The sequence below is a fragment of the Chiloscyllium punctatum genome, chromosome 22 (assembly GCF_047496795.1).
Source record: "Chiloscyllium punctatum isolate Juve2018m chromosome 22, sChiPun1.3, whole genome shotgun sequence".
Classification (NCBI taxonomy): domain Eukaryota; kingdom Metazoa; phylum Chordata; class Chondrichthyes; order Orectolobiformes; family Hemiscylliidae; genus Chiloscyllium; species Chiloscyllium punctatum.
The window spans coordinates 51,663,342-51,690,193 of record NC_092760.1 but is presented as its reverse complement, the minus strand read 5'-3'; the positions used below and the strand labels follow the sequence as shown (position 1 = coordinate 51,690,193).

Here is a 26,852-nt window from a genome sequence, read left to right as displayed (position 1 = left end):
CCCTAAATTCTCACTGTCTGGCAGTGATCCACCTGCCCTCCCCGCATTCTCTGGTAGCAGATCCAGCAATTACTTTTATTGGATCAGAAAAGTAGTGATTAAGAAAACACTCCTGAACACAGCTGAGAAACTTTTCTCTCTCTTTGCTATTTACACAAAGAGAAATTATTCTCCCTCTCTGCCCTTTATATAATTGTTATCCCAGTCCAGACAATATTAGTGAAGTCTGTGATTATCTACTCTATACCTTTTACATCTCTCAGCATTTTCCCTGCACATATCTTTTTCACTCACTCGCCCACACCATGCAACCCTTTGTGGTAGCATTCAAGATATGTACTGTCTAATATCACATGATTTCCTACAATACAGTGGTGATGTAGAATACATTTTGCATGATTCAAAAATGCTTACTAATATGGGATGAAATTAGGTCATGTGACATCACCAGTCTGATGCTGAATACTCAAACTTAAACAAATGATCAATTACCTTGGAAGAAAATTTAATATATCTTAAAGTCACCACAAGTTTGGATGTCAAATTTTTACATGATAGCATTGATTAAATAACTTTTACTATTTTCATTTGCTGTCTAGCTGCAAAGGAATATGAAACAAAAACAGAAGTTGCTGGAAAAGCTCAGGAGCCCTGGTAGTTTCTGTGAAGAGTCAAAGTTAACATTTCGGGTCCAGGGACCCTTCCTCAGACCTGAAATGTTAACTTTGATTTCTCTTCACAGATGCTGCCAAATTTGCTGAGCTTTTCCAGTAATTTCTGTTTTTGTTTCTGATTTACAACATCCGCAGTTCTTTTAGTTTGCAAAAAGAATACACTTTTGACAGAAAATTTCAATAAAATAAATCCTTAATCAATTGAACAACATCAAGCGTTGTGGGCGGCACGGCGTTGTGAGTGTTTTGGGCGGCACAGTGGTTAGCACTTCTGCCTCACAGCGCCAGAGACCCGGGTTCAGTTCCCGCCTCAGGCGATTCTCTGTGTTGAGTTTGCACATTCTCCCCCCAGTGTCTGCGTGGGTTTCCTCCGGGAGCTCCGGTTTCCTCCCACACTCCAAAGATGTGCAGGTCAGGTGAATTGGCCATGCTAAATTGCCCGCAGTGTTAGGTACGGTGTAGATGTAGGGTATGGGTGGGTTGCGCTTCGGCGGGGCGGTGTGGGCTTGTTGGGCCGAAGGGCCTGTTTCCACACTAAGTAATCTAAAAGCCTCCATTATTCTATAAGTAACAATTTTAATTATTTAAACACTGGTTTCTTGCCTCCTTCTCAGGCTTGTGAAAGTGTTTGACGATGCCATTGATAGCTTCCCCAACAGATTCTTGTATCTGACCAGTATTTAGCTCTGCAACAAAGAAAAAAAGTTTCATCAAATTATGCTATGTTTATCCCCATAAGTTTTCAAATATTATGTTTTTACACAGTGCAGTGCATAAAGTCGATAAATTGCGAACAAGAGACATAATTAATAAATGGAAAGACCAAAGTTCTGCCCAGTTCGATTTCCTGATGAAGGGCTCCGGCCCGAAACGTCGATTCTCCTGCGCCTCGAATGCTGCCTGACTTGCTGTGCTTTTCCAACTCTGATCTCCACCATTTGCAGACCTCACTGTCTCCTACCAAAGTTGTATAGGTTTGCAGTCTTACAAAAAGAATCATTTATCAATGGTCTTTTGTTGCTGAAAGAAGTTCAGATTTCTCCTTTATAAAAAAGTGTTGCAAAGTCAAATAGATGAAGCCCCACAGTCTGTACCCTATTTGTCCTTGTATTACCTTTACTAGCATCAAAACTTTACATTTTAATTTCTTTTCAGTTTCAATTAAAGATCATCCATTGCATCCACAGACCCGGCTGACCTGCTGAATTCTTCCATTTTCTGGTATTTTTATTTTAAATTTACAGCACCCACTCTATTTTGATTTTACACAAGATACTCCTTGAATTCTGCAATTACATCACTGAACTGCCATTGCTACATGCATGAGATTGATCAGCAACAGTGAAACAGTTCTGTCTTAAATCAGTGTTCCCCACCCAAACTAGATTAGATAAACTACAATCTGAAATACCCAAGTCTTTTAGGGAATCAACTCCATTATCTGTCAGGTTCCACAACAATATGCAATGATGGAAGACAATTATTTTAAATCTCCAAACTTCTCATAGTGTTAATAAATAGCACATTGTTGCTAAAGCGCAAACTCATTTGAGGATTTAAAATATTCTTCCTTCTTCTGTGATTTAATTCGCAATTCTTCCACCCACGTTTCCCCCCCCACCCCCCTAAAAAAATCACATCTTTACTTACTTTGCCTGCTGGTAGGAGTTATATTGACAAATCTCCTGATCATACTTGGAGATTGCTGCAGTGGAGGGGTCCGACAGTGACGCTCATCGGTTTCTTGACTGGCTGATGCAAGTTCTCCAACTAGAATCCTTTCTAGGCTCCCATCATCCACTCCTTTACCGAGCCATCTACCACATGGGAACCTGGCAAACAAATAAACATGACTAACTCCAGTATACTTCTACAAATTAACATATACCTTAAGACATGAGATAGCGTTGGCAAATACAATTAAGGAGAATCCAAAAGGGTATTGACAAATATATTAAGGACAAAAGGGTAACTAGGGAAAGAATAGGGTCCCTCAAAGATCAGCAAGGCGGCCTTTGTGTGGAGCCACAGAAAATGGGGGAGATAGTAAATGAATATTTTGCATCAGTATTTACTGTGGAAAAGGATATGGAAGATATAGACTGTAGGGAAATAAATGGTGACATCTTGCAAAATGTCCAGATTACAGAGGAGGAAGTGCTGGATGCCTTGAAACGATTAAAGGTGGATAAATCCCCAGGACCTGATTAGGTGTACCCGAGAACTCTGTGGGAAGCTAGAGAAGTGATTGCTGGGCCTCTTGCTGAGATATTTGTATCATCGATAGTCACAGGTGAGGTGTCTGAAGACTGGAAGTTGGCAAACCTGGTGCCACTGTTTAAGAAGGGCAGTAAAGACAAGCCAGGGAACTATAGACCAGTGAGTCTGACCTCGGTGGTGGACAAGTTGTTGGAGGGAATCCTGAGGGACAGGATGTACATGTATTTGGAAAGGCAAGGACTGATTAGGGATAGTCAACATGGCTTTGTGCGTGGGAAATCATGTCTCACAAACTTGATTGAGTTTTTTGAAGAAGTAACAAAGAAGATTGATGAGGGCAGAGCAGTAGATGTGATCTATATGGACTTCAGTAAGGCGTTCAACAAGGTTCCCCATGGGAGACTGATTAGCAAGTTTAGATCTCATGTAATACAGTGAGAACTAGCCATTTGGATACAGAACTGGCTCAAAGGTAGAAGACAGAGGGTGGTCGTGGAGGGTTGTTTTTCAGACTGGAGGCCTGTGACCAGTGGAGTGCCACAAGGATTGGTGCTGGGTCCTCTACTTTTTGTCATTTTCATAAATGATTTGGATGCGAGCAGAAGAGGTACAGTTAGTAAGTTTGCAGATGAGACACCAAAATTGGAGGTGTAGTGGACAGCAAAGAGGGTTACCTCAGATTACAACAGGATCTGGACCAGATGGGCCAATGGGCTGAGAAGTGGCAGATGGAGTTTAATTCAGATAAATGCGAGGTGCTGCATTTTGGGAAAGCAAATCTTAGCAGGACTTATACACTTAATGGTAAGATCCTAGGGAGTGTTGCTGAACAAAGAGACCTTGGAGTGCAGGTTCATAGCTCCTTGAAAGTGGAGTCGCAGGTAGATAGGATAGTGAAGGCGGCAATTGGTATGCTTTCCTTTATTGGTCAGAGTACTGAGTACAGGAGTTGGGAGGTCATGTTGCAGCTGTACAGGACATTGGTTAGGCCACTGTTGGAATATTGCGTGCAATTCTGGTCTCCTTCCTATCGGAAAGATATTGTGAAATGTGAGAGGGTTCAGAAAAGATTTACAAGGATGTTGCCAGGGTTGGAGGATCTGAGCTACAGGGAGAGGCTGAACAGGCTGGAGGCTGAGGGGAGACCTTATAAAGGTTTACAAAATTATGAGGGGCATTGATAGGATAAATAGACAAAGTCTTTTCCCTGGGGTCAGGGAGTCCAGAACTAGAGGGCATAGGTTTCGGGTGAGAGGGGAAAGATATAAGAGAGACCTAAGGGGCAACTTTTTCACGCAGAGGGTGGTAAGTGTATGGAATGAGCTGCCAGAGGATGTGGTGTAGGCTGGTACAATTGAAATGTTTAAGAGGTATTTGGATGGATAAATGAATAGGAAGGGTTTGGAGGGATATGGGCCAGATGCTGGCAGATGGGACTAGATTGGGTTGGGATATCTGGTCGGCATGGACGGGTTGGACCGAAGGGTCTGTTTCCATGCTGTACATCTCTATGACTCTGAGGTTTTGTTTCTTCAACATAAATTGTTGGAGTTGAGTTGTCATGAATTGAAGTAGGTATATTAATGTTGCTTTCTACATACAACATTGATGGATAAGTTCAGTTGAACTTACAAGGTCTGTACAAATGAGATACAAGTGATATCTGATCATGAATCCATCAAGTAACCTATCAGTGCTAAATCTTGTCTGGAAAATCTCATCAAGATGTAATAATATGGAAAGGAAAGCTGGACAGTAGACTACAAAGCAAAACTAAAAGTGTGTCATACTAAGTAAATTAGCTTGATGAAGGTAAATCTAAATCAATTGTGTCAGCAGATTCATCAAATGGTCATGAGGGTGGATAATAGTGTAACTTTAAATTTAATCCTATGAGTATGATAAGGCATCAGAACATGAAAAGTATAAATTTAAGATCTCTTGAAGAACCAGCACACAAAAGAATAAAGAGAGAACTTTGATCAACAGAACACAGCAAGAGACAAACATCCAGTCAAAGCAGAAGTTGAGTCAGGAATCCACAGCAAATCAAATGAATCCATTTCTTTAAAAAAATCATTGTTTTGTATTTATTACGATAAACTTCATAAATGTTGTAAGACTTGTGCAAATATACTTGTATCTGGAATGAGTCTTATAATTAATCAGGACTAGTAAATCTTTAGATTGGCTTTCTCAATATAGACTCACAATGGGAATTGACATGTCTTACAAGTGAAACATAAATAATACAATCTCTAAGACATTTTATTCCAAGAATTGTGGTAGTTCACAAGTACTCCAGTGAACTAGCATTCTTTGTTGTCAATATATGTTAGTGCACTATTTGTTGTAGGGGAATTACTAAAATAGGGCCTTATCAACCTAATGTCTTATCAATAGCTTTCAGGACGAAGAACACTGCTTTGTAATGTTTTCGTCAAGCAAGTAATCAGACAAATCCATGTCCAACTGTTCGATATGAAACACCAATTAAAATTTAGAGTTATGTTATCCCAAACTAAAATAATATTGTAGAAGATTTTTTAATATGTTTCTTATGCTGTAAAAACAAATTGCTAATAATTGCTCTCTCCTCTTTCTTAGTCATTCATATACTTAGAGTGAGTAATCTCCAAAGGTCATTCATGCTCAGTTCTTCAAACATTGATTTTGCATTGATTTTATATGCATTTACACATAAGCAGCCATTAATCAGTTGCTTTTGTTCTTCAGAAATCCACATATCTGAAGCTTCAGAAGTCACACTACCATTGCATACAATTTCTAGGACCAATGGTTGAATAAAAAAGAAAAAAGAAGACTTCGGTCTATATAGTGGTTTTCATAAGTGCAGGATATCAGAAAGCGCTTTAAAGATGATCGATGTTTTTATTAAATATAATTATTGATGTAATGTTGGAAATGTGGCAGCCAGCTAGCTTAGTTAATCTGTTTTTAGTGATATTGATTGAGGGATAAGTATTGGTCAGGTTATGTGATCATTTGAGTCTGAGAGAGTAGACGAGGCTTTGATTTAAAACCGCATCTGAAAGACAGCACATTACTTCCTTGGTACTACATTAGACAGACAGCCTAGATTTTGACCTCAAGTTTCTAAAGTAGGATTTGGAACCCATAACCAACTGACTCAGAGGCAAGCATGGAAAAGAATCACAACTGACACTAAAGGATGTCACTGATGAGAACTGTTAGAATAAGAGTGAAAACATTCTGAACTGAACTGATCCACCAATTGTACTGTACTCAAAAATAAAACAAACCGTGTTATCTGAAAAAATATGGGACAATAGAGGAGTGAAGCATCCTTCTTTGTGGATTTGTAGACTTGTCCTGTATTTGCACTTTATTTTCAGTTTACCTTCTGTACCAATGGGCATTCATTTCTATTTTGTATATCCAATTGCTTAGGCATCAATAATATCATTATACTAGACTTATAGATCAGTTATTCATTACACAGGAACTCAGCATAAAAACTTTAAACCTGAAATACAGGTCATAAATTTTAAATGGAAATACAAGTTCCAACAAATTCTTTCTGGTCAGTGGCAATCAAGTTAATGAAGTTTCTTCTCATTACTACCAGATGGCTCTAGATCATGTTTAAATTCTTTCCATTTTTGAATCACCTGCATAATCTAGTGGGAAAAAGGTTATAAATGATTTCTTTCTTCCAATCAAAGTATTTTAAATAAAATACCTTAACATTTCCAACTTCTTTGCTTCCATGAGATTGATGGTAAAGTGTCACCAATGGCTTGTGTTGTAATTATTGTTTAGCAGTAGCAAACAATTTTAACCAGAATTATTACTGTCAATGATTAATAGCTTGCATAAGTTATGCTGAAAATGCAGCCTATTGGATGAGTCAGCACCAATAACTATAAAGGTATAACAATTGGAAAATATGAAAACTTCAATCTAATCCAAATGTTCACAAGCACTTGAGACATGTTAAGTCTCTTAAACTTATCACAGAGATAAAGAGCAAATACTGTGAAGAACACAATGGTACTTGAGCTTTTTGGGTTATGAGCAACTCAACTTACTGCACCAGGAAATACAATTTTGATATCAGATTGCCTGGACATTCTAGGGTTTTGCTCAAATTTTCTCTCAATAGCTAGGAAGGAAGTTTTAGGAGATACCCTCCCTCTCCTTCTCACTTGTGCACCCACAAGAAGAAGCATTTTAGTTAGGGTTCACAATAGAATGAATTGCTTTTGGGTGTGTGAAAGGAATAGACTTATATAGACACAAAGTCTTGTCTTCTTACTCTCTACTACAATTTTCATTGAAATAAAAATAAAATCAGAAATTTCTCAACTATTTAACATTCAGAATTACTCACTTGTATGCATGACCAGTTATCTCATTCCTAACAACAATGTAGTCCACTAGCCACTTGGCATACAACCCTGAGTTATCGTGACCAATCAGCACTGTTGTAAGCTTTCCCAAGTTCTGACACTAGAGAAATGGAAAAAAAAGATAACACTTATTGTTATTTGGAAAAAGAAAATAACCTAAGGGCAATAACACAGTTATAGGATTTTACTGGAATTTGAAGATTGTCCCACATCTGTGATAGTTGTCTTAACTATATATATAAAAAAAGAGTTTAATCAGACATCACAGATTAAAAAAAACCTAATAAACAATTTGAAATCCAAATCCATGAGCTTCATGTAATGGAACCTGCCAGACTAGGTATGTCACAGGTGGCTCGTGTTATCATATGGGAGCCAAGCATTCTATTCCAGCCCACAAAAAAAATTGATGCCATGAATGTACTGAAGTTCATGAAGAGTAACATAAAGGTCATTATTCCTGTGTCATTCAAAAAGTACAGGTAGCTAAGGGACTCTCCCTAACTCACACAAGTTCCATGCAGCTCCTGAAGGTTGCCCAGAAAACACTAAGTTTGCTCAAACACTCACATGGCTATTTTTGAGTGATTCAGGAAGCTGCCATCAGAGAAGGGAGGCATGTAAACAGCCACTCGCCCAGCCTTATTCTAACATTCCTTTGCCTGTCAGTGACCCCTCCTTCACCTGTGGCTTAAGTATCTCATCAGTACTAGACATCTTGTGGGTCCATGAGCAACAGCAATTGCCACTTCTGGTTTCAACGATTGGAATCCTAGATCTCTGGAAAGGCCCAATATTGATCAATTAAGTGTCTGACAAACAATTTGTCTGGGCCTTTCCCACAGAAGTGATGCAGGTCTTTTGCCGGTTCTCTGACTGGTGTGTCGTGTCCAAATTGACAATACTAAATCAGGCCCACTTTTGCTGCAAACTAATCAATGGCATTTTCATCATTCACTTGAGATTAGTTGCAAAGAGTCGGGGCTGGGAAATGGGTCATTTGTCTATCATTTGGGAAGGAGTATGGGCAGCAACAAGTCAAACAAATGCGAGAAACAGTGAAGACATTTATGAACATTTTGCAAGTCTAAGCAAAATAAGACTTACACAATATCCAATGTTAGGCTGTTTAATGTCAAGTAGCATCAATATCACACATCATACACTGACTTTCTTCAACAAGAGAAGCTAAACCTTATAACATTCAGTGAGAATACCATTACTGTGTTTCCTCGGAGAAAGTGAGGACTGCAGATGCTGGGGATCAGAGCTGGAAAAGCACAGCAGGTCAGGCAGCATCAAAGGAGAAGGAGTATCGACGTTTCGGGCATAAGCCTTTCTTCAGCAATGAGGAGGGTGTGCCAAGCAGGCTAAGATAAAAGGTAGGGAGGAGTGACTTGGGAGAAGGGCGTTGGGAATGCGATAGGTGGAAGGAGGTTAAGGTGAGGGTGATAGGCCGGAGAGGGGGTGGGGGACGGAGAGGTCGGGAAGAAGATTGCAGGTCAAGAAGGCGGTGCGGAGTCTGAGGGTTGGGACTGAGAAAAGGTGAGGGGAGGGGAAATGAGGAAGTTGGAGAAATCTGCATTCATTCCTTGTGGTTGGAGGGTTCCTAGGCGGAAGATGAGTCACTCTTCCTCCAGGCGCGTGTTGCCATGGTCAGGCGATGGAGGAGGCCAAGGACCTGCATGTCCTTGGTGGAGTGGGAGGGGGAGTTAAAGTGTTCAGCCACGGGGCGGTTGGGTTGGTTGGCGCGGGTGTCCCAGAGGTGTTCTCTGAAACGTTCCGCAAGTAGGCAGCCTGTCTCCCCAGTGTATAGGAGGCCACATCGGGTGCAGCAGATGCAGTAAATGATGTGTGTGGATGTGCAGGTGAATTTCTGATGGATATTGAAGGATCACTTGGGGCCTTGGAGGGAAGTGAGGGGGGAGATGTGGGCGCAAGTTTTGCATTTTTTGCGGTTGCAGGGGAAGGTGCCAGGAGTGGAGGTTGGGTTGGTGGGGGGTGTGGATCTGACGAGGGAGTCGCAGAGGGAGTGGTCTTTCCGGAATGCTGACAGGGGTGGGGAGGAAAATATATCCTTGGTGGTGGGGTCCATTTGGAGGTGGCGGAAATGACAAAGGATGATCCGATGTATCTGGAGGTTGGTGCGGTGGTAGGTGAGGACTAGTGGGGTTCTGTCCTGGTGGCGATTGGAGGGGCGGGGTTCAAGGGCAGAGGAGCGGGAAGTGGAGGAGATGTGGTGGAGATCATCGTCAACCATGTCTGAGGGGAAATTAAGGTCTTTGAAGAAGGAGGCCATCTGGGTTGTTCGGTATTGAAATTGGTCCTCCTGGGAGCAGATGCGGCGAAGGCAATGGAATTGGGTATATGGGATGGCGTTTTTACAGGGGGCAGGGTGGGAAGAGGTGTAATCTAGGTAGCTGTGGGAGTCAGTCGGTTTATAATATATATCCGTGTTGAGTCGGTCGTCCGAGATAGAGATGGAGAGGGAGGAGTCTGAGATGGTCCAGGTAAATTTGAGGTCGGGGTGGAAGGTGTTAGTAAAGTGGATGAACTGTTCAACCTCCTCGTGGGAGCATGAGGTAGCACCGATACAGTCAGCAATGTAGCGGAGGAAAAGGTGGGGGGGTGGTGCCAGTGTAGCTGCGGAAGATGGACTGTTCCACATATCCAACGAAGAGGCAGGCATAGCTGGGGCCCATGCGGTTGCCCGTGGCTACTCCTTTGGTTTGGAGGAAGTGGGAGGATTGGAAGGAGAAGTTGTTAAGAGTGAGGACCAGTTCAGTCAGTCGAAGGAGAGTGTCAGTGGAAGGGTACTGGTTGGTTCGGCAGGAAAGGAAGAAGTGGAGGGCTTTGAGGCCTTCGTGATGAGTCCATCCCCCATCACGAAAGCCTCAAAGCCCTCCGCTTCTTCCTTTCCCACCGAACCAACCAGTACCCTTCCACTGACACTCTCCTTCGACTGACTGAACTGGTCCTCACTCTTAACAACTTCTCCTTCCAATCCTGCAATTTTCTTCCTGACCTCTCCGCCCCCCACCCCCTCTCCGGCCTATCACCCTCACCTTAACCTCTTTCAACCTATCGCATTCCCAACGCCCCTCCCCCAAGTCCCTCCTCCCTACCTTTTATCTTAGCCTGCTTGGCACACCCTCCTCATTCCTGAAGAAAGGCTTATGCCCGAAACGTCGATTCTCCTTCTCCTTTGATGCTGCCTGACCTGCTGCGCTTTTCCAGCAACACATTTTTAATTACTGTGTTTCCACCAAAATTCAGAAGGATGCAGATGAGATAGAAAAATTCCAGATGGACCAGGAACTTAACCTTTGTAGGTACTTGTGAAAATCAGATGTTGAATATGCACTAGTAAGTGATTCAGTAGTTCACTCATCATTGAACATAGAACATAGAACATTACAGCACAGTACAGGCCCTTCAGCCCTCGATGTTGCGCCGTCCTGTCATACTAATCTGAAGCCCATCCCACCTACACTATCCCATGTACGTCCATATGCCTGTCCAGTGACGACTTAAATGAACTCATCAAAGCCACTTTGATCCCTACAAGTTGAGAGTAATGGAATACTTAGCATTTGGTAGGACAAACAAGCTACAACATCACAAGAAGCTTCTTGGTTAAAAAAAAAACTCAAGACAAAAGTAGTCTCTTTGTTCAGCAGTCCATTCACCAACTTAAACATCCATGACCAGAATATGGATGTGGTGGATATGATCTATGATTGTGGAAGTGGTGAATATGATCTATGCCCCTGAAAAAGGAATTTTTGGGACCAGCTCCCAAACTCATAACCTCCACTATCTAGCAGGACAAAGACAACTAGCACATGGGAATAACATCACCTCCTAAATTTCCCATACAACATTATAATTGAAGGATCAGTAATATATGTTCATTGTTACTGCACCAAAATCCTACAGTCTCCTAACTAATGGCCTCGTGGTTTTCTCTCTTTGACATTAACTGCACGAGTTCAAGATGAATGCTTATCACAACCTTTAAAAGCAATAAATGCCAAATATTGCTAGCAATGCTCAAATCACAAGGATGAACATAAAACCTTAACTATACAGAAGATGTGTAATAAAGTGCTTAGTAGCTCTATATAAAACGGACTTGTTGCATTTTTGCTTTCTTGAAAGTTTTAATACATTTTAAGTTTATTTTACATACAATTCAAAATCTAAATTAAGCAGAACACTCTGAAAGCCCAAGAAACAAATCCTAATTCCCGCATAAAAATTGATGAAATTCTTATGTCTGTTGTGGTTCTGTTCACCGAGAACCACAACAACGAGCACCCGAGCTACAAATCTTCTCATTAACTTTGAATTCTTACGTCTATTTGGGATTGGTGGCAAAGACAGAAATCAATAAAATTCATTCTCGTACTGTCTTTACAGCTTGATAAGTAATGAGACATAGCAAAAAAAATTAAAATGGGACCAACAGATAAGGCATTTTTCTGAACATTTTAGATGTTTCACATCAATAAAAATGTAAGTGTACTACACCAAACTGCAATGAATAATAAACAGAAATTTTATAGAAAAACCAATCAAACCTACACTTAGTTGTATCTTTACTGACCTCAAATGTCATTTCAAGGATACTTTTGGGTATTTGTAAGATTCCCGTCTCTCCCAGTTCTCCTGATATACAGATCCAGGGATTAGCTGTAAACATGGAGCCACCTAACTTTTTACTTGGAATGACCAACACATGGTATGGAATCACTGTCAATATAAAATACATAATTTATATCAGCATGCTGCAAGCAACACCTTCGCAAGTCCATTAAAAATAAGTCTTAAAATAACCTCTCATCTGAATGATTAGGAGCAACCAAGAATTTGCTGTCAACATAGCACTGAGTTTAAATTGCACTGATTAAATGTATACATTGCCCTGCAACAACAGAATAAATTCCCATTGAATTTCAAAATGCTACATGTTCATGGAAGACTTATATTGCTTTGCTTTTGTTATCATTAAGAAAACAGCACTCCTGCTCAATCTCCCAATAAGCTTCATGAAGTTATGCCTTAATTACAGTGAAATTCACTGTTAAAATTAGAGCTAGTATTTAAAGCACTTAGCTTTTTAAAGTTCATAAACTTTAAAATATTTTTCTTACATTTCTTTGTTGCATTAAGATTTTAGCTTAAATTTAATTAATCTTTTCCCCTACTTCTCTTTCTGAACCTGATTTGACACTAACTTACCTACTCTGTTCACTTCAATTGATTAGAGATGGACTCAGACTTATTAGCATGGAAGTTGATCTCCAATCCTTCAAATTCTATTTACGTTCAATCCTACAAATTAAGGGCTAGTACTTATTGTACACAGAGAATTTTTTAAAATATCGTAATAGATTTTTAACATATCTGTAACACTTTTAAAACATCACTGGAGATTTCTTATCTTGCCCATTCTTCTTTTGATTTAACATTTCTTTCAAAATCTATTTAGAAAACAGCTTTAGAAAAATGGGTTTAAGTGTGCAATATTACTGAAACAGATGGAAAACCTAACAGACAAAGTTAAAGAAGTCATGTTGTGACAAATGGTGTTAGATCTGAAAGGTTACTTCTGCACGTCTCTCCACAGACATGGAACAGCATGGAAACAGACGCTTCAGTCCAACCCGTCCATGCCGACCAGATATCCCAACCCAATCTAGTCCCATCTGCCAGCACCCGGTCCATATCCCTCCAAATTCTTCCTATTCATTTACCCATCCAAATGCCTCTTAAATGTTGCAATTGTACCAGCCTCCACCACTTCCTCTGGCAGCTCATTCCATATCCGTACCACCCTCTGCGTGAAAATGTTGCCCCTTAGGTCTCTTTTATATCTTTCCCCTCTCACCCTAAACCTATGCCCTTTAGTTCTGGACTCCCTGACCCCAGGGAAAAGACTTTGTCTATTTACCCTCTCCATGCCCCTCATCATTTTGTAAACCTCAGCCTTTGATGCTCCAGGGAAAACAGCCCCAGTCTGTTCAGCCTGTCCCTATAGCTCAAATCCTCCAACCCTGGCAACATCCTTGTAAATCTTTTCTGAACCCTTTCAAGTCTCACAACATCTTTCCGATAGGAAAGAGACCAGAATTGCACGCAATATACCAAAAGTGGCCTAACCAATGTCCTGTACAGCCGCAACATGACCTCCCAACTCCTGTACTCAATACTCTGACCAATAAAGGAAAGCATACCAAACGCCGCCTTCACTATCCTATCTACCTGCGACTCCACTTTCAAGGAGCTATGAACCTGCACTCCAAGGTCTCTTTGTTCAGCAACACTCCCTAGGATCTTACCATTAAGTGTATAAGTCCTGCTAAGATTTGCTTTCCCAAAATGCAACACCTCGCATTTATCTGAATTAAACTCCATCTGCCACTTCTCAGCCCATTGGCCCATCTGATCCAGATCCTGTTGTAATCTGAGGTAACCCTCTTCGCTTTCCACTACACCTCCAATTTTGGTGTCATCTGCAAATTTACTAACTGTACCTCTTATGCTCGCATCCAAATCATTAATATAAATGACAAAAAGTAGATCCTTGTGGCACTCCACTGGTCACAGGCCTCCAGTCTGAAAAACAACCCTCCACCACCACCCTCTGTCTTCTACCTTTGAGCCAGTTCTGTATCCAAATGGCTAGTTCCCCATGAGATCTAACCTTGCTAATCAGTCTCCCATGGGGAACCTTGTCGAACGCCTTACTGAAGTCCATATAGATCACATCCACTCCTCTGCCCTCATCAATGCTCTTTGTTACTTCTTCAAAACACTCAATCAAGTTTGTGAGACATGAATTCCCACGCACAAAGCCATGTTGACTATCCCTAATCAGTCCTTACCTTTCCAAATACATGTACATGCTGTCCCTCAGGATTCCCTCCAACAACTTGCCCACCACCGAGGTCAGGCTCACCGGTCTATACTTTCCTGGTTTGTCTTTACTGCCCTTCTTAAACAATGGCAGCATGTTTGCCAACCTCCAGTCTTCCGGCACCTCACCTGTGACTATCGGTGATACAAATATCTCAGCAAGAGACCCAGCAATCACTTCTCTAGCTTCCCAAAGAGTTCTCGGGTACACCTGATCAGGTCCTGGGGGTTTTATCCACCTTTATCCGTTTCAAGACATCCAGCACTTCCTCCTCTATATTCTGGACATTTTGCAAGATGTCACCATCTATTTCCCTACAGTCACTAAAGTATCATCAACATTTTCGATTTTCTTATTATCAAAATAGAAAGATAAAATGATTCAATAGATACGCATTAGTCATTCAAAATTTAGAAATGTGTTGATTTTATTGAGTTCTAACTGAATAACACATTAGCATGATATATACATTCTTCTATACAATTTCACTGATGAATGGTGTTTCATAAATACCACAATTAATTTGTCCAGTTGTGGCAGTGTTCATGCTACTTCAGACTATGGGCCTCATGCAGAAAAGTGGAGCTAGTGTAGGCAGTAGCACATCTTAGGCTTAGACTCGATGGGCCTAGGGGCCTATTCAAAAGATTTCCCTTTTATGTGGATGTTGAGATTTTTTTTAAGTGTCCTGTTATCATCCTTTAATGATCATTTCTAATACCTATCATGCCGACTGGCCTTTAGTTCCGTTTCCTGTCTCCCTCCTTTCTTGAAGAGAGGGGGTATTATACTGCTACATTCCAAACTGATGAACCTTTTGAGCAGTTAGGAAATTTTAGAAAATTAACACCCATTAGCTCACTCGCCACCTCTTTTTAGATATTAGAATGAAGTTTTTCTGGATCTGGACATGTGTCAGCTTGCTGTTCCATCAGATTGCTTGGTATTGCTTCTTTGGTATTGTTATTTGAAATTTCTCTAAGTCTTTCACTTCCTCACACCTCCTGATTCTCTGACAATAGTGGAATTTTGTTTCACAATCTTTATAATGAAGACAGAAGCAAAATGTTTGTTCACTTCATTTACCATTTTCTTACCTACTGTTAATGTCTCCATTTTCAATTTCTAAACAACCACTCATTTTGCTTCCTTGGTTACTTTGTAAATCCATAGAATCTCTTACTGTCTGTTTTAACATTCCTGGTTACTTTCCTCATATATACTCAGTTCTGATATAACATGATAGGTCCATTCTCGTGCAATCTTGCATTAAGAAAATCACGCAAGAGTTGCACCATCTAAACTAATGGACCAGAATCATATTATAAACATTGCAAGTAAGGAAAGTTTGCGTGGTACAAATAACAGTCAAAATTCTTCAATTGCGTTAAAGAAACATGCATTACAGTAGAACCGACAGTACTCTAATTCCTTCCTCCTGGTTAACCTTCCATCTTTTGCTGCAATTCTTTATGTTCTGAACAGTCATCTGACTTGCCACTCATTTTAGCACAATTATACACTTTGTCCTTAAGTTTGATACCTTCTCTAATTCAATTAATCACAGATTGTGAGACCCCCGCCCTCCCCCCTTTAGAATTTTTGTTTAAAGTTGGAATATACTTATTCTGAAATATCACCTTAAATATCTGCCACTGCATCTCTATTCATCTATCCCATAGTCTAGTGGCCAGCTTCTTTGCCCATATAGTTGACCTTATTGAAGTTTAAAATACTAAAATTCTTCCTCTCAAACTGCATGTAAATTTCAATTGTATAGTTGCTGTTTTAATCTGAGGTCATTAATTAATCCTGCCACATTACATAATCCTAAATCTAATACAATTTATTCTCTAGTCAGTTCCAGAATGTGCTCCTGTGAGAAATTGCCATGAAAGCATTCTGAGTGCCTAATGCATATTACAATTGCCAAATTCATTATTTTATGTTTATAAGCAAATTAAAGTCAACCACAACTAATGCCATCGCTTTATCACAGGAACCCAATATTTCTTCTTGTATATTGTACATTGCAGTTATTGTTTGGGACATTATTAACAACTCACACAAGTGACTTCTTTGTTCCACAAAAAGTGATTCCACACCTCAATCTCCTGAGCCAAATTCATTTCTAAATACCGCACAAATACCATCCTTGATTAAGTGTTATCCTTCACTATACTTCCTATTCTTCTTGAATGTTCTTGAATCCCTCAACATTCAGGACCTGATCCTAGACATTCTGCAGCCCAATCTCTGCAATGGCTATCAGATCATATTTATTTAATCCACTTCTGGCAATCAATTTGTTTGCTTTGTTATGAATGCTATGTGTATTTAGACCCAGAGGCCTTAGTTTTGATCTTTTGTTGGGTTACCTCTGTAACATCTAATCTTGATCGCGGATACATTTTGAGGTTTCTCCTCTGACCCTTTCTATTATTCTCTGATCCCTATTTTAGATATTATTATTTTCCTTTTGAACTTTGTCTCTTTGATATACCGCATCTTTCCACATTTGATCCCTTGCCACCACTATTTAGTTTAAGACTCTCTTTACTGCCCTAGTTATGAGGCTTGCAAGAACAATGATCCCAGAACTGAAATAGGAACTGACTAACACCCTGGTTAACAAGGCAAATTAGAGATAGAATTAAATCTGAGGAAGACACATACAAATTGGCCAGAAAAGTGACCGACTAGAGGATTGGGAACAAGTTTTGCTCTTGCAAAGGGAGACATAGAGACTGATTAAGAGGGGCAAAAGAGAGTCATAACAGTACAACTCCACTTTCCCCAGGACTTGCGCCAGGGTCCATCAACTGAAATCACTTTTCCCATTCTGGTCTTTGAGCCACATATTCATCTCTCTAGTTTTACGTCCCGTATGCCAATTTGTATGTGGTTCACGCAACAATCACCTTTGAGATTATCACCCTTACATTTCTGCTGTATAATTTAATGATTAGCAACTAAGCCTATTCTCTCTGCAGAATCTCTTTCCCAGTTCTACATAGGTTTCCAGCACATATGTGGTCAGGACAATGGGATTATCCCCATCCCACTGCAAGTCCTTCTCCAACCTTGAGCAAATGTCCTGAACTATGATACTGGGAAGACAATGCAGCTATCTGGACTCTCACTCTTTCTGGAGAAAAGAGTGCCAAACCCTTTATTATACTTTCCCCTATTAGCATACATTCTTTATTTCTCTCTCACTTGGATGGTCAGTTTGCTATCCACCCTGCAGTCCTTGCTCTCATCCAAACAAGCTGAGAGTCACTCAAACCTATTGCAGACAATCACAGTGGCTGGCACACCTGCACTCCTACCCTCTTGACCCCTTGCACGTCTCACTCAAACTAACACTCTCCTGGCTGCTGACCAAATCAGAAATCACTATCCTTTGTGTCTCCTGGTACAAAGTATCCAGGTAACTTCTCCTTTCTTCATTTATTGCAGAGCATGCAGCTCAGCCTCTAGCTTAATGACTGGTGTGAGGTGATGGTGTTGGATTGGGTTGGACAAGATCAAAAATCACGTGACAGGTTATAGTCGAATGAGTTTATTTGAAAACACCAGTTTTTGGAGCACTGCTTCTTCATTAGGTGCTAGCCGAAATAGTGTTTTCAAATAAATCCGCTGGACTACATCCTGGTGTTATGAGATTTTTGGCCTTAATGACTCTGAGCTGAGGTTTCCCACACTGCAAACATTTGGTACAGATGAGCTTGCCCTGGATCACAATGTTATCCAAGAACTTCCACATTCTGCAGCCATAACAGAACACCTTTTGGCAGAGTTCTGCCACTCTTAATGAGATTTAGCTATTTAAGTAAATTGTACACTTAATTACATGGTTTTTGTTTTTAACTTCACCAGCAATTTTGAAACTTAAGAACAGACATTTACCACTTACCAGTTCTCACCAAAGAACTGGTTCTTTTGCCATTAGTACATCAAGATCCATAACAAACTCTCCAGTTTGTACTCAGTTTCCTCAGCTATACTAGTTTCCCTAATTATAGTGGCTACACATTACTACTTTATGCATCCCAAAATTAAATGTACATCAAATAACTAAATCTCAAATGAATGTTTTGACAGGAAAATGCAAGGATATTCTGTAGTTACAATGCTATCAAATCCAATAAGCTCCTATTTATGGCTCAGTCATTTTTAGCATATCAATAGATACTTACTGATTGTTGTGAAGACATTAGTAAAGCAGAAGTAATCCACTGCATTGAATGAAAGGAGGTGATAAAGGAATTGTTCCTTCTCATCATCGCAGCGAAGGAAGGCATAGTGTTTATATAGTTTTCTGTAATTATAAAAGAAGACGCCTTTAAGCAAGAATATTTTTAAGAAAACAGTTGAGAAAAATAGGTAATTGTTTGACCAAATATTAAAGAGTTAGGATGCTTTTATAATGGGATATCCAAACAAAATATTATTCACTATCAATTCTTCTTCACTAATAAAGACCAGATAACTATAATAGTGTCCAAGGAGATACTGATGCATACCAGTTATTTCCAGAAGGACAGTCCACACTAGACCGAGCAATGGGAATCAATGGGAATTCTCTTTGTTGTTGCAATCATACCTTGCAAAAGGGAAGATGGTTATGGATGCTGGACATCAATCATCTCAGCTCCAGTTCATCTATGCAGGAATTTCTCAGTGTCCCAAGCCCAAATATCTTAATTGATTCATCAATGACCTTCCCACTATTGTGGGGTCAGGATGTAAATGTTTGTTGATGACTGCATAATGTTCAGCATGATTCACAACTCCTTAGATACTGAAGCAGTCCACATCCAACTGCAGGAAGATCTGGACAACATCCAGGTTTGGGCTGATAAAGTGGCAAGTAACATTCATAAGTGCCAGGCACTGACCATTGAATCAAACTACAGAAGGGGCCCATTGAGTCGGCACTGACAAAACTATTCTAAATTTACATTAGCCTCACTTTCTAGCACTTGCCCGATAGCCCTGAATGTTATGGCATTTCAATTATTTATCCAAGAACTATTTAAAGATTGTGAGGTTTCCTGCTTGAACTACCCCCCAGGAAGTGCATTCTAGACTCTCACCACCCTCTGGTTGAAATTTCTTTTCCTCAAATTCCCTCTAACCCTCCTGCCCTTCACCTTAAAATCATGGCTCCTTGTTATTCATCCTTCAACTAGGGGCTACAGCTGCTTCCCATCGACCCTACTCATGCCCTTCATAATCTTATACACCTCAATCAGGTCCTCGTTGAGTTTCCTCTGCTCTAACCTTAACTGATCCAGCCTCCCCATACACACAAACATCCTTCTACCATCACCCTTTGTCTCTAACCTCCATTTCTTCCTCTCACACCAACCCAACCAGTACTCTTTCACTGACACTCTCAGTTGATTGGCTGAACTGGTCCCCACCTTCAACAATTTCTCCTTCGAATCTTCCTCCAGACCAATGGGGTAGCCATAAGCACCTGCATGGGCCTCAGCTATGCCTGCCTCTTCGTTGGGTACATGGAACAATCCATCTTCCGCAGCTACACCAGCATCATTTCCCACCTTCTCCGCTACATCGATGACTGTATTGGCGCCACCTCAGGCTCCCATGAAGAGGTCAAACAGATCATCAACTTCACTAACACCTTCCACTCCAACCTTAAGTTCATCTGGACCATTCTGGACACCTCCCTCCCCTTCCTGGACCTCTCCATCTTAATTTCCAGCAACCAACTCAACACAGACATCTACTACAAACCCACTGACTCCCACAGCTACCTGGACTACACATCCTCCCACCCTGCCTCCTGTAAAAATGTTATCCCTTCTTCCCAATTCCTCCACCTCCATCACATCTGCTCCCAGGAATACCCATTCCACCATAGAACATCCCAGATGGCCTCCTTCTTCAAAGGTTGCAACATCCCCTCCCACGTGGTCGACAATGCCTTCCAGCACATCTCCCACTTCCTGCATCTCCGCCCTTGAACCCCACCTCTCCAATCGCCACAAGGACAGAAACCCCCTAGTCGTCACTATCCACCCCACCAACCTCTGAATACATCACATAATCCTCCACCATTTCCGCCATCTACAAACAGACCCCACCACAAGGGATGTATTTCCCTCTCCACTCCTATCTGCGTTCCGGAGAAACTATTCTTTCTTTAACTGCCTTGTTAGGTCCATGCCCCCCACCACCCCATCTCCCACTCCTGGCACCTTCACCTGCCTCTGCAAGAAATGCAAAACCCGCGCCCACAGCTCCCCCCTTACCTCCATCCAAGGCCCCAAAGGGACCTTTCCACATCTGACAGAGATTTACCTGTATTTCCATACACATCATCTACTGTGTCCGTTGCTCCCGATGTGGCCCCCTAGACATAGGGGAGACAGGACACCAACTTTTGGAACGTTTCAGAGAACGTCTGGGACAGATGCACTAAACAACCCCATCACCAGGTGGCCAAACACTTTAACTCCCCCTCCCTCTCCACCAAGGACATGCAAGTCCTGGGCCTCCTCCACCGCCAAACCCTAACCACCCAACGCCTAGAGGAAAAATGCCTCACCTTTCGCCTTGGGACCCTCCAAACACATGGGATCAATGTGGGATTTCACCAGTTTCCTAATTTCCCCTCCCCCCCATCTTAGCCCAGATCCAACCTTCCAACTCAGCACCGCCCTCTTGAACTATCCTACCTGTCCATCTTTCTTTCTACCTATCCGCTCCACCCACCTCTCTGATCTATCACCTTCACCCAGCTATCGCATTCCCAGCTCCCTTTCCCCAGCCCCACACCCCTCCCATTTATCTCTCAGCCCCCTTGGGCCACAGGCCTCATTGCTAATGAAGGGCTTATGCTCGAAACGTCGAATATCCTGCTCCTTGGATGCTGCCTGACTGGCTGTGCTTTTTCAGCACCACACTCTCTGACTCTGATCTCCAGCACCTGCAGTCCTCATTTTCGCCTCTCTAACCATTAAGCTAATTTCCACCTAATGGGAACCTGTTGGATCTGTATGCTCACCAATTCCATTTTGAATGATCCCCAACGTTCTGCTATAGAGTTATCCAGTGGTAGCTGTTCCCAGTCTACTACGACCAGATCCTACATTAATGAAGTCTAGCTTCCCCCAGTCCAAAACCCTTTTCTGCAGATTATTTTTTTCCATTTTTCTGAACAAGCTTAAAACCCATGGTGTTCTGGTCACCATCACTAATGTGCTCTTCCATTACCACCTTAACCACCTGTTAGGCTTCATTCCTAAAATTAGGTCCATCACTGCACCGTCCCTTATTGGACCTTCTATATCTTGATATAAAAAGTCTCCTGAATACATTTCATTTGAGCAGAACTTATCTAAACAAGCCATATAAATACTGTGGCTACAAGAACAGCTTGGAATCTTGCACTAACCAATTCATGTTTTGACTCCCCAAAATGGGTCCACTGTCGACACAAGGCATAAGGCGGGTGTATGATGGAATATTCCTTACCTGCCTGAAGCAGTGCAGGATCAACAACACTCAAAATGCTTGGTACCATCCAGGACAAAACAGCCAACATGATTGTTTGTTGATGTGGTGCCAATCAGTCCTTCCAATGCTGACACTCAGTAGTAGCAGTGCGTAGTCTTACCAGGTAGTGACCATCTCCAATTAGAGACAATCTAACTACTGACATTCAATGGTGTCCCATCACCGTATCCCAACCATGAATATTCTGCGAGCTACCATTGACCAGAAACTGAAGTGGACTAGCCATATAAATTCAGTGGCTACAATAGCCGGTCAGAAGCTAGGAGATCTGTTGCAAGCCACTCACCTCCTAACTCTCCACAGCTACAAGGCACATATTAAGAGTGTCATGGAAAACTCCCCACTTGCTTGGATGGTTGCAGTTCTAAGAACAATCAAAAAGCTTAACCCCATCCAGGACAAAGATCCATTCCTCCACACTGATATTCAGTAGCAACAGTGTCTATATCTATAAGATGCACTGCAGAAAATCACGAAAATCTTACAGATTAACTTCCAAACCTAAGACCAATTCCATCTAGAAGAACAAGGGCAGAAATAAATGGAAACGTTACTAATTGCAACTTTCCCTCCAGTCACTCATCATCGAAACTTTGAAATATATTGCTGCTCTTTCACTGTGGCTGGTCAAAATCCTGGAATTCTCTCCTGAAGGAGACACAGATTGTAGCCAAACAAGAAGGCAGCTTACCACTGCCTTCTCACTGGCGACTAGGGACAGGCACTAAATGCTGGCAAGCCAGCATCACCAATGTCCTGCAAGTGAATAAAACATCTATTAAGATGTACTGCAGAAATTCACCAAGACTAATTAGACAGCAACTTCTAAACCGATGACCACTGTCATTTAGAAGGGCAAGTGTGGCAGATAGAAGGGAACACCACCTGCAAATTCACCTCCAAGTCATTCAACACAGAGATGTGGAAGTAGATCATCTTTCCTTCAGGTGACTGGATCAAAATCCTGTCACTTCCTCCCCATTTTCATTGTGGGTCTGTCAGTGGCAATTAGACTGCAGTAATTCAAGATAGCAGCTCAAAACTGTTCTCAAGGGCAATTAGAGAAAGGTAATGAATGAATGGCAATATATTTCAAAGTCAGATAGATGACTTGCTTGGAAGGGAACATGCAGCTGGTGATGCTTCAAAGTTTCTGGATGTGGTGCTACTCTCGTTGGCTACTTTGTCCTGAATGTTATCAAGCTTCAAGCGTATTGCTGGAGATGCACTCATCCAGACATGTGGGAGTATTCCATTCCATCCGTCTCCTGACTTGTGCCTAGGATTTTCTCTGATGTTACTTGCCACTTGCAGTCCAAGTCTGCATATTGTCATGGTCCTATTGCTTCAGTATCCAGGGAGTTGTAAATGTTGCTGAACATTGGAGTCACACCTGGCACAATCAGTGGAGAATTCTTGTCTGGATTCTCATTAGTTCTAATTTTGCTTGGGCTTTCTGATGTCACACTTGGACAAACATGACCTTGTTGACATGGGCAGTCAGTCTCAATCTTTTTCCCTCCTCTAGAATTTTTTTTGTCACTGTTTGAACCAAGGCTGTACTGGGCTCAGGAACCAAGTGGTCCTAGCAGAACCCAAACTGAGTATCAGTGAACAGGCTATTGCCAAGCAAGTGCTGCCTGATAGCACTGCTGATAACCCCTTTCACCACTTTACTGATTAGAGTGTAAACTGATAGAGCAGTATTTGGCCTGATTGGATTTGTCTGCTTTGTGTACAGGACATAGCTGGACAATTTTTCACATTACTGGGTAGATGCCAGTGTTATAGCTACACTGGAAAGTTTGACCAGAGAGTAGAAGTTCTAGACTGCGAGTCTTTAGCACCTTTGCCAGAAAAAAATCAGGGCCTATAGCCTTTACAGGCTCCTGTACTTTCAATGGTTTCTTGATATCATACATAGTGAATTGAATTAGCTGAAAATTGGCATCTGTGATACTGGAGACTTCTGGAGGAGGTGGAGATGGACCATCCATTTCTGGCTGAAGATTAGTGCAAATGTTAAGCTGAAAAATTTGCAATCATGTGCTGGGTTCCACTATCTTTGAAGATGGGAATATTTGTGAAACCTCCTCATCCAGTGAGTTGTTTCATTGCCCATCACCTGCATGACTGAACAATTCAGGACTGCAGAGCTGAGATTTGATCCATTTGTCATGGAATCACTTAGTCTGTCTATTACCTGCTCATTATGCTGTTTTGCTTTCATGTAATCCTGTGTGGCACCTCATTTTAAGGGATCTCTGATGCTGCTCCTGGCATGTTTTCTTTCAAACAGGTTTCTTCACCTGGCTTAATAGTACTTGTAGAATGGGGGATATGCTTGGTCATCAGGTTCTGCAGATTGTGTTAGAGTACAATTCTGCAGCTGATGATCCACAACACTTAATGGATACCCAGTCTTGAATCGCTAGATCTGTTTCAAATTTATCCCATTTAGCACAATGTGAAGGTGCAGCAGTTCTCCAAACAGATTGATGAGGATGAAGATTTTCCCCCTTGTTGGTTCCTTCACTACCTGTTGCAGACTCAGACTTGCAGCAACTTCCTCACTTTAATAGTGGTACTGACAAAACACTTGTGATTATGGTCTTTGAGATCTCCCACTTAAAGAGTACTGAACATTCTGCATCCTTGATACCTTCAGTGCTTCCTTCAGTGGTGTTCAACATGAAAGAATAATGATTCATCAATTGGGATGGGGGAAATTGGTGGTAGCATATATGGTAACAAGCAAAAGATTTCTTTACTCATATTTGATCTGATGCCATGAAACTTCATAAGGTAAATGCTGAGGACTCCTTGGCCACGTCCCTCCCAACTATATACTACATCACTGCCACCTCCGCTAACAGAACATTACCAGGATTGGTGAATGTGTAGTCTGGGATATTGTCTGCAAGGTATGTTTCTAGAAGTATTCTAGATTTTTAATGACAAATTTCCAATGATTTCACTTTTAGTTCCAGATTGGTTTTTTTAAATATTCAGAATCCACCACCTACAATATATTTGAACCTAGGTACAGCATTTCTCCACAGCATTACCAGGGTTTCTGCATCACTAGTCTATCAACAATACTGCAATGTCATTGCCTTCAGGAATATGTTGGAAATGGAGTGGCCTAAGTGTTAGTACAGGAACATTTAAGGGACAGTGATCATTATATTGTAAGGACAGGAATTGCTCGAGAATCTCAGCAGGTGTCGTAGCATCTGGAGACAAAGCAGAACCTATAGAAGAGTTACTGAATTCAAAACATTAAAACTGCTTTCTTTCCACAGATGCAGCCAGACCTGCTGAGTCCCTCCAGCAATTTGTTTTGGTTTCAGATCTTCAGCATCTGCAGTTCTTGTTCTTTTGTATTGGAAGGTTTAGGTTGGCTATGAATAAAATGAATGCACAAATTCATCAGTATAACGGTCCATGAATCATGTCCAACATTTAAAGTTTGGCTGCTAGGGATCTCTAACACATCATGTTTTAATGCTATAAAAGAAATATCCACCCTAATTCAATTTTCCAACTGTCAGCCCTTTATTTGTAGGATAGATCAATGATTTAGTCTTAAATGTACGGGACATGAAGAAATTTACAGATAGTAGAACGATTGGCTTTATGACTGGTTATAAAGAAAAAAGAACTGTAAATGGAGGAAAGTATGAATAGTTTAGAGAGGTAAGTAGAAAAGCAGCAAATTCAATCCATTTTAAAGAAAGTTCATTCGTAGGATGTGGGTGTCACTAGTTGGCCCAGCATTTATTGCCATACCTTGTTAACCTTGAATGCAGTGGTTAGCTGTTTTCTTCAACACTGAACTTAGAATTTTTAAACTTCAAATAACCCACTTCAGGCTTTTTAACCAAACATTTCTGGTCTGAAACTTAAACTAAATTCTTTATACTGAGGTAACCTCTTTCTAAACAGATCAAAACTATTTCCCTTTCTCTTCCCTTTACACATCTAGCTTTTGACAAGGTGTCTGCAAAACTGCTAAACTGAAATTAAGAAAGCCTTTTTCCAAGCTTTGCATGCTTCCCTAAGTCTAAAAAAAACTATTCCAGACTATTCTACCTTAATGCCCAATGTCATACACAATTTACTTTGTTCAAACTCTCCCAATGTAAACAAAACTCCATTACTCTTTAGGAAATCTCTCCCTCATGCTGTGTTTTTCAATAAATCACTGTATAGAAATACTTACAGTTAATCATTAAATTCCTTCAGATGACAGAAAACAAAATTCAAAACTCCAAAGTTAATTCTATTAAAAGATATATAAATAGCACAGCTTAGATCAAAACTCCTTAACATTGCCCCTCTTGTTATGTTCATTCATTCAAATATTTCAGACTTGTCCTCATTAGCTACACTGTCTGCATTCATCCTGTTTTTCATAAAATCATTTGGAAAGTACTCTTTAAGATTATGGCCCACATTTTTCTCTCTCTCACTCACACACACACACACACACACCCCTTATCTTTTGGGTCTTTAAGAGGCCCATTTTCCTTCATTGCATACTTGGTATTCATATATTTGTACATACTGTGCTGTCCCTGACTTTAGTAGACAACTATGTTTCCACGTTTTTTTATTTTTCCCTTCTTTTTCTAAACTTACTTTTTAATTTAATCTTCTGCACTTTATAGAAGCCTCAAGTATTTTGAAGCGTAAAGCTTCTGTATTTGCCTTATCCTACCTTTTCTGCTCCTTGCTATCCAATAAGCTTAGATTTGGGTAATTAAAATTCACTTTTGTGAGATTGCATTTGCCCTGAACCCTTATTATTTCCTTCTTGGCTACTGACTAACTGGCTTGCTGAAAGTAGCTATCTGCACTCCACTTTTGAAATATCACATTGAAGCATGGTAAAAATCAGGTTTTTTTTTATCAAATGGAGAGACTTTTTACAATAATGCAAAATCTAATTGTTTTATGCTTATTACCACCAAAATGCTCTCACAAAACCACCATTTTCATTTTCCCCACTTCATTCCTTGAGATTAAGGCCAAAATTGCCCCATTTTTTGTTGTGCTTGCTCCCTTCTGACTAACAAAAATTTC

At 40.8% G+C, this 26,852-nt stretch overlaps 1 protein-coding gene across 2 annotated transcripts in view; it reads right to left on the bottom strand.

The window, feature by feature from the left end:
* The window catches only part of dennd5a (DENN/MADD domain containing 5A), a 257,488-nt gene that overhangs the window by 13,827 nt on the left and 216,809 nt on the right, over positions 1-26,852 (bottom strand). For both annotated transcript variants that reach the window (XM_072592284.1, XM_072592285.1), the window contains 5 exons: positions 18,413-18,534; positions 11,898-12,043; positions 7,270-7,388; positions 2,325-2,506; positions 1,278-1,360 (listed from right to left, as the gene is read on the bottom strand). In XM_072592284.1, the coding sequence (XP_072448385.1) occupies positions 1,278-1,360; positions 2,325-2,506; positions 7,270-7,388; positions 11,898-12,043; positions 18,413-18,534 (652 nt within the window). The remainder of the gene's footprint in view (positions 1-1,277; positions 1,361-2,324; positions 2,507-7,269; positions 7,389-11,897; positions 12,044-18,412; positions 18,535-26,852) is intronic.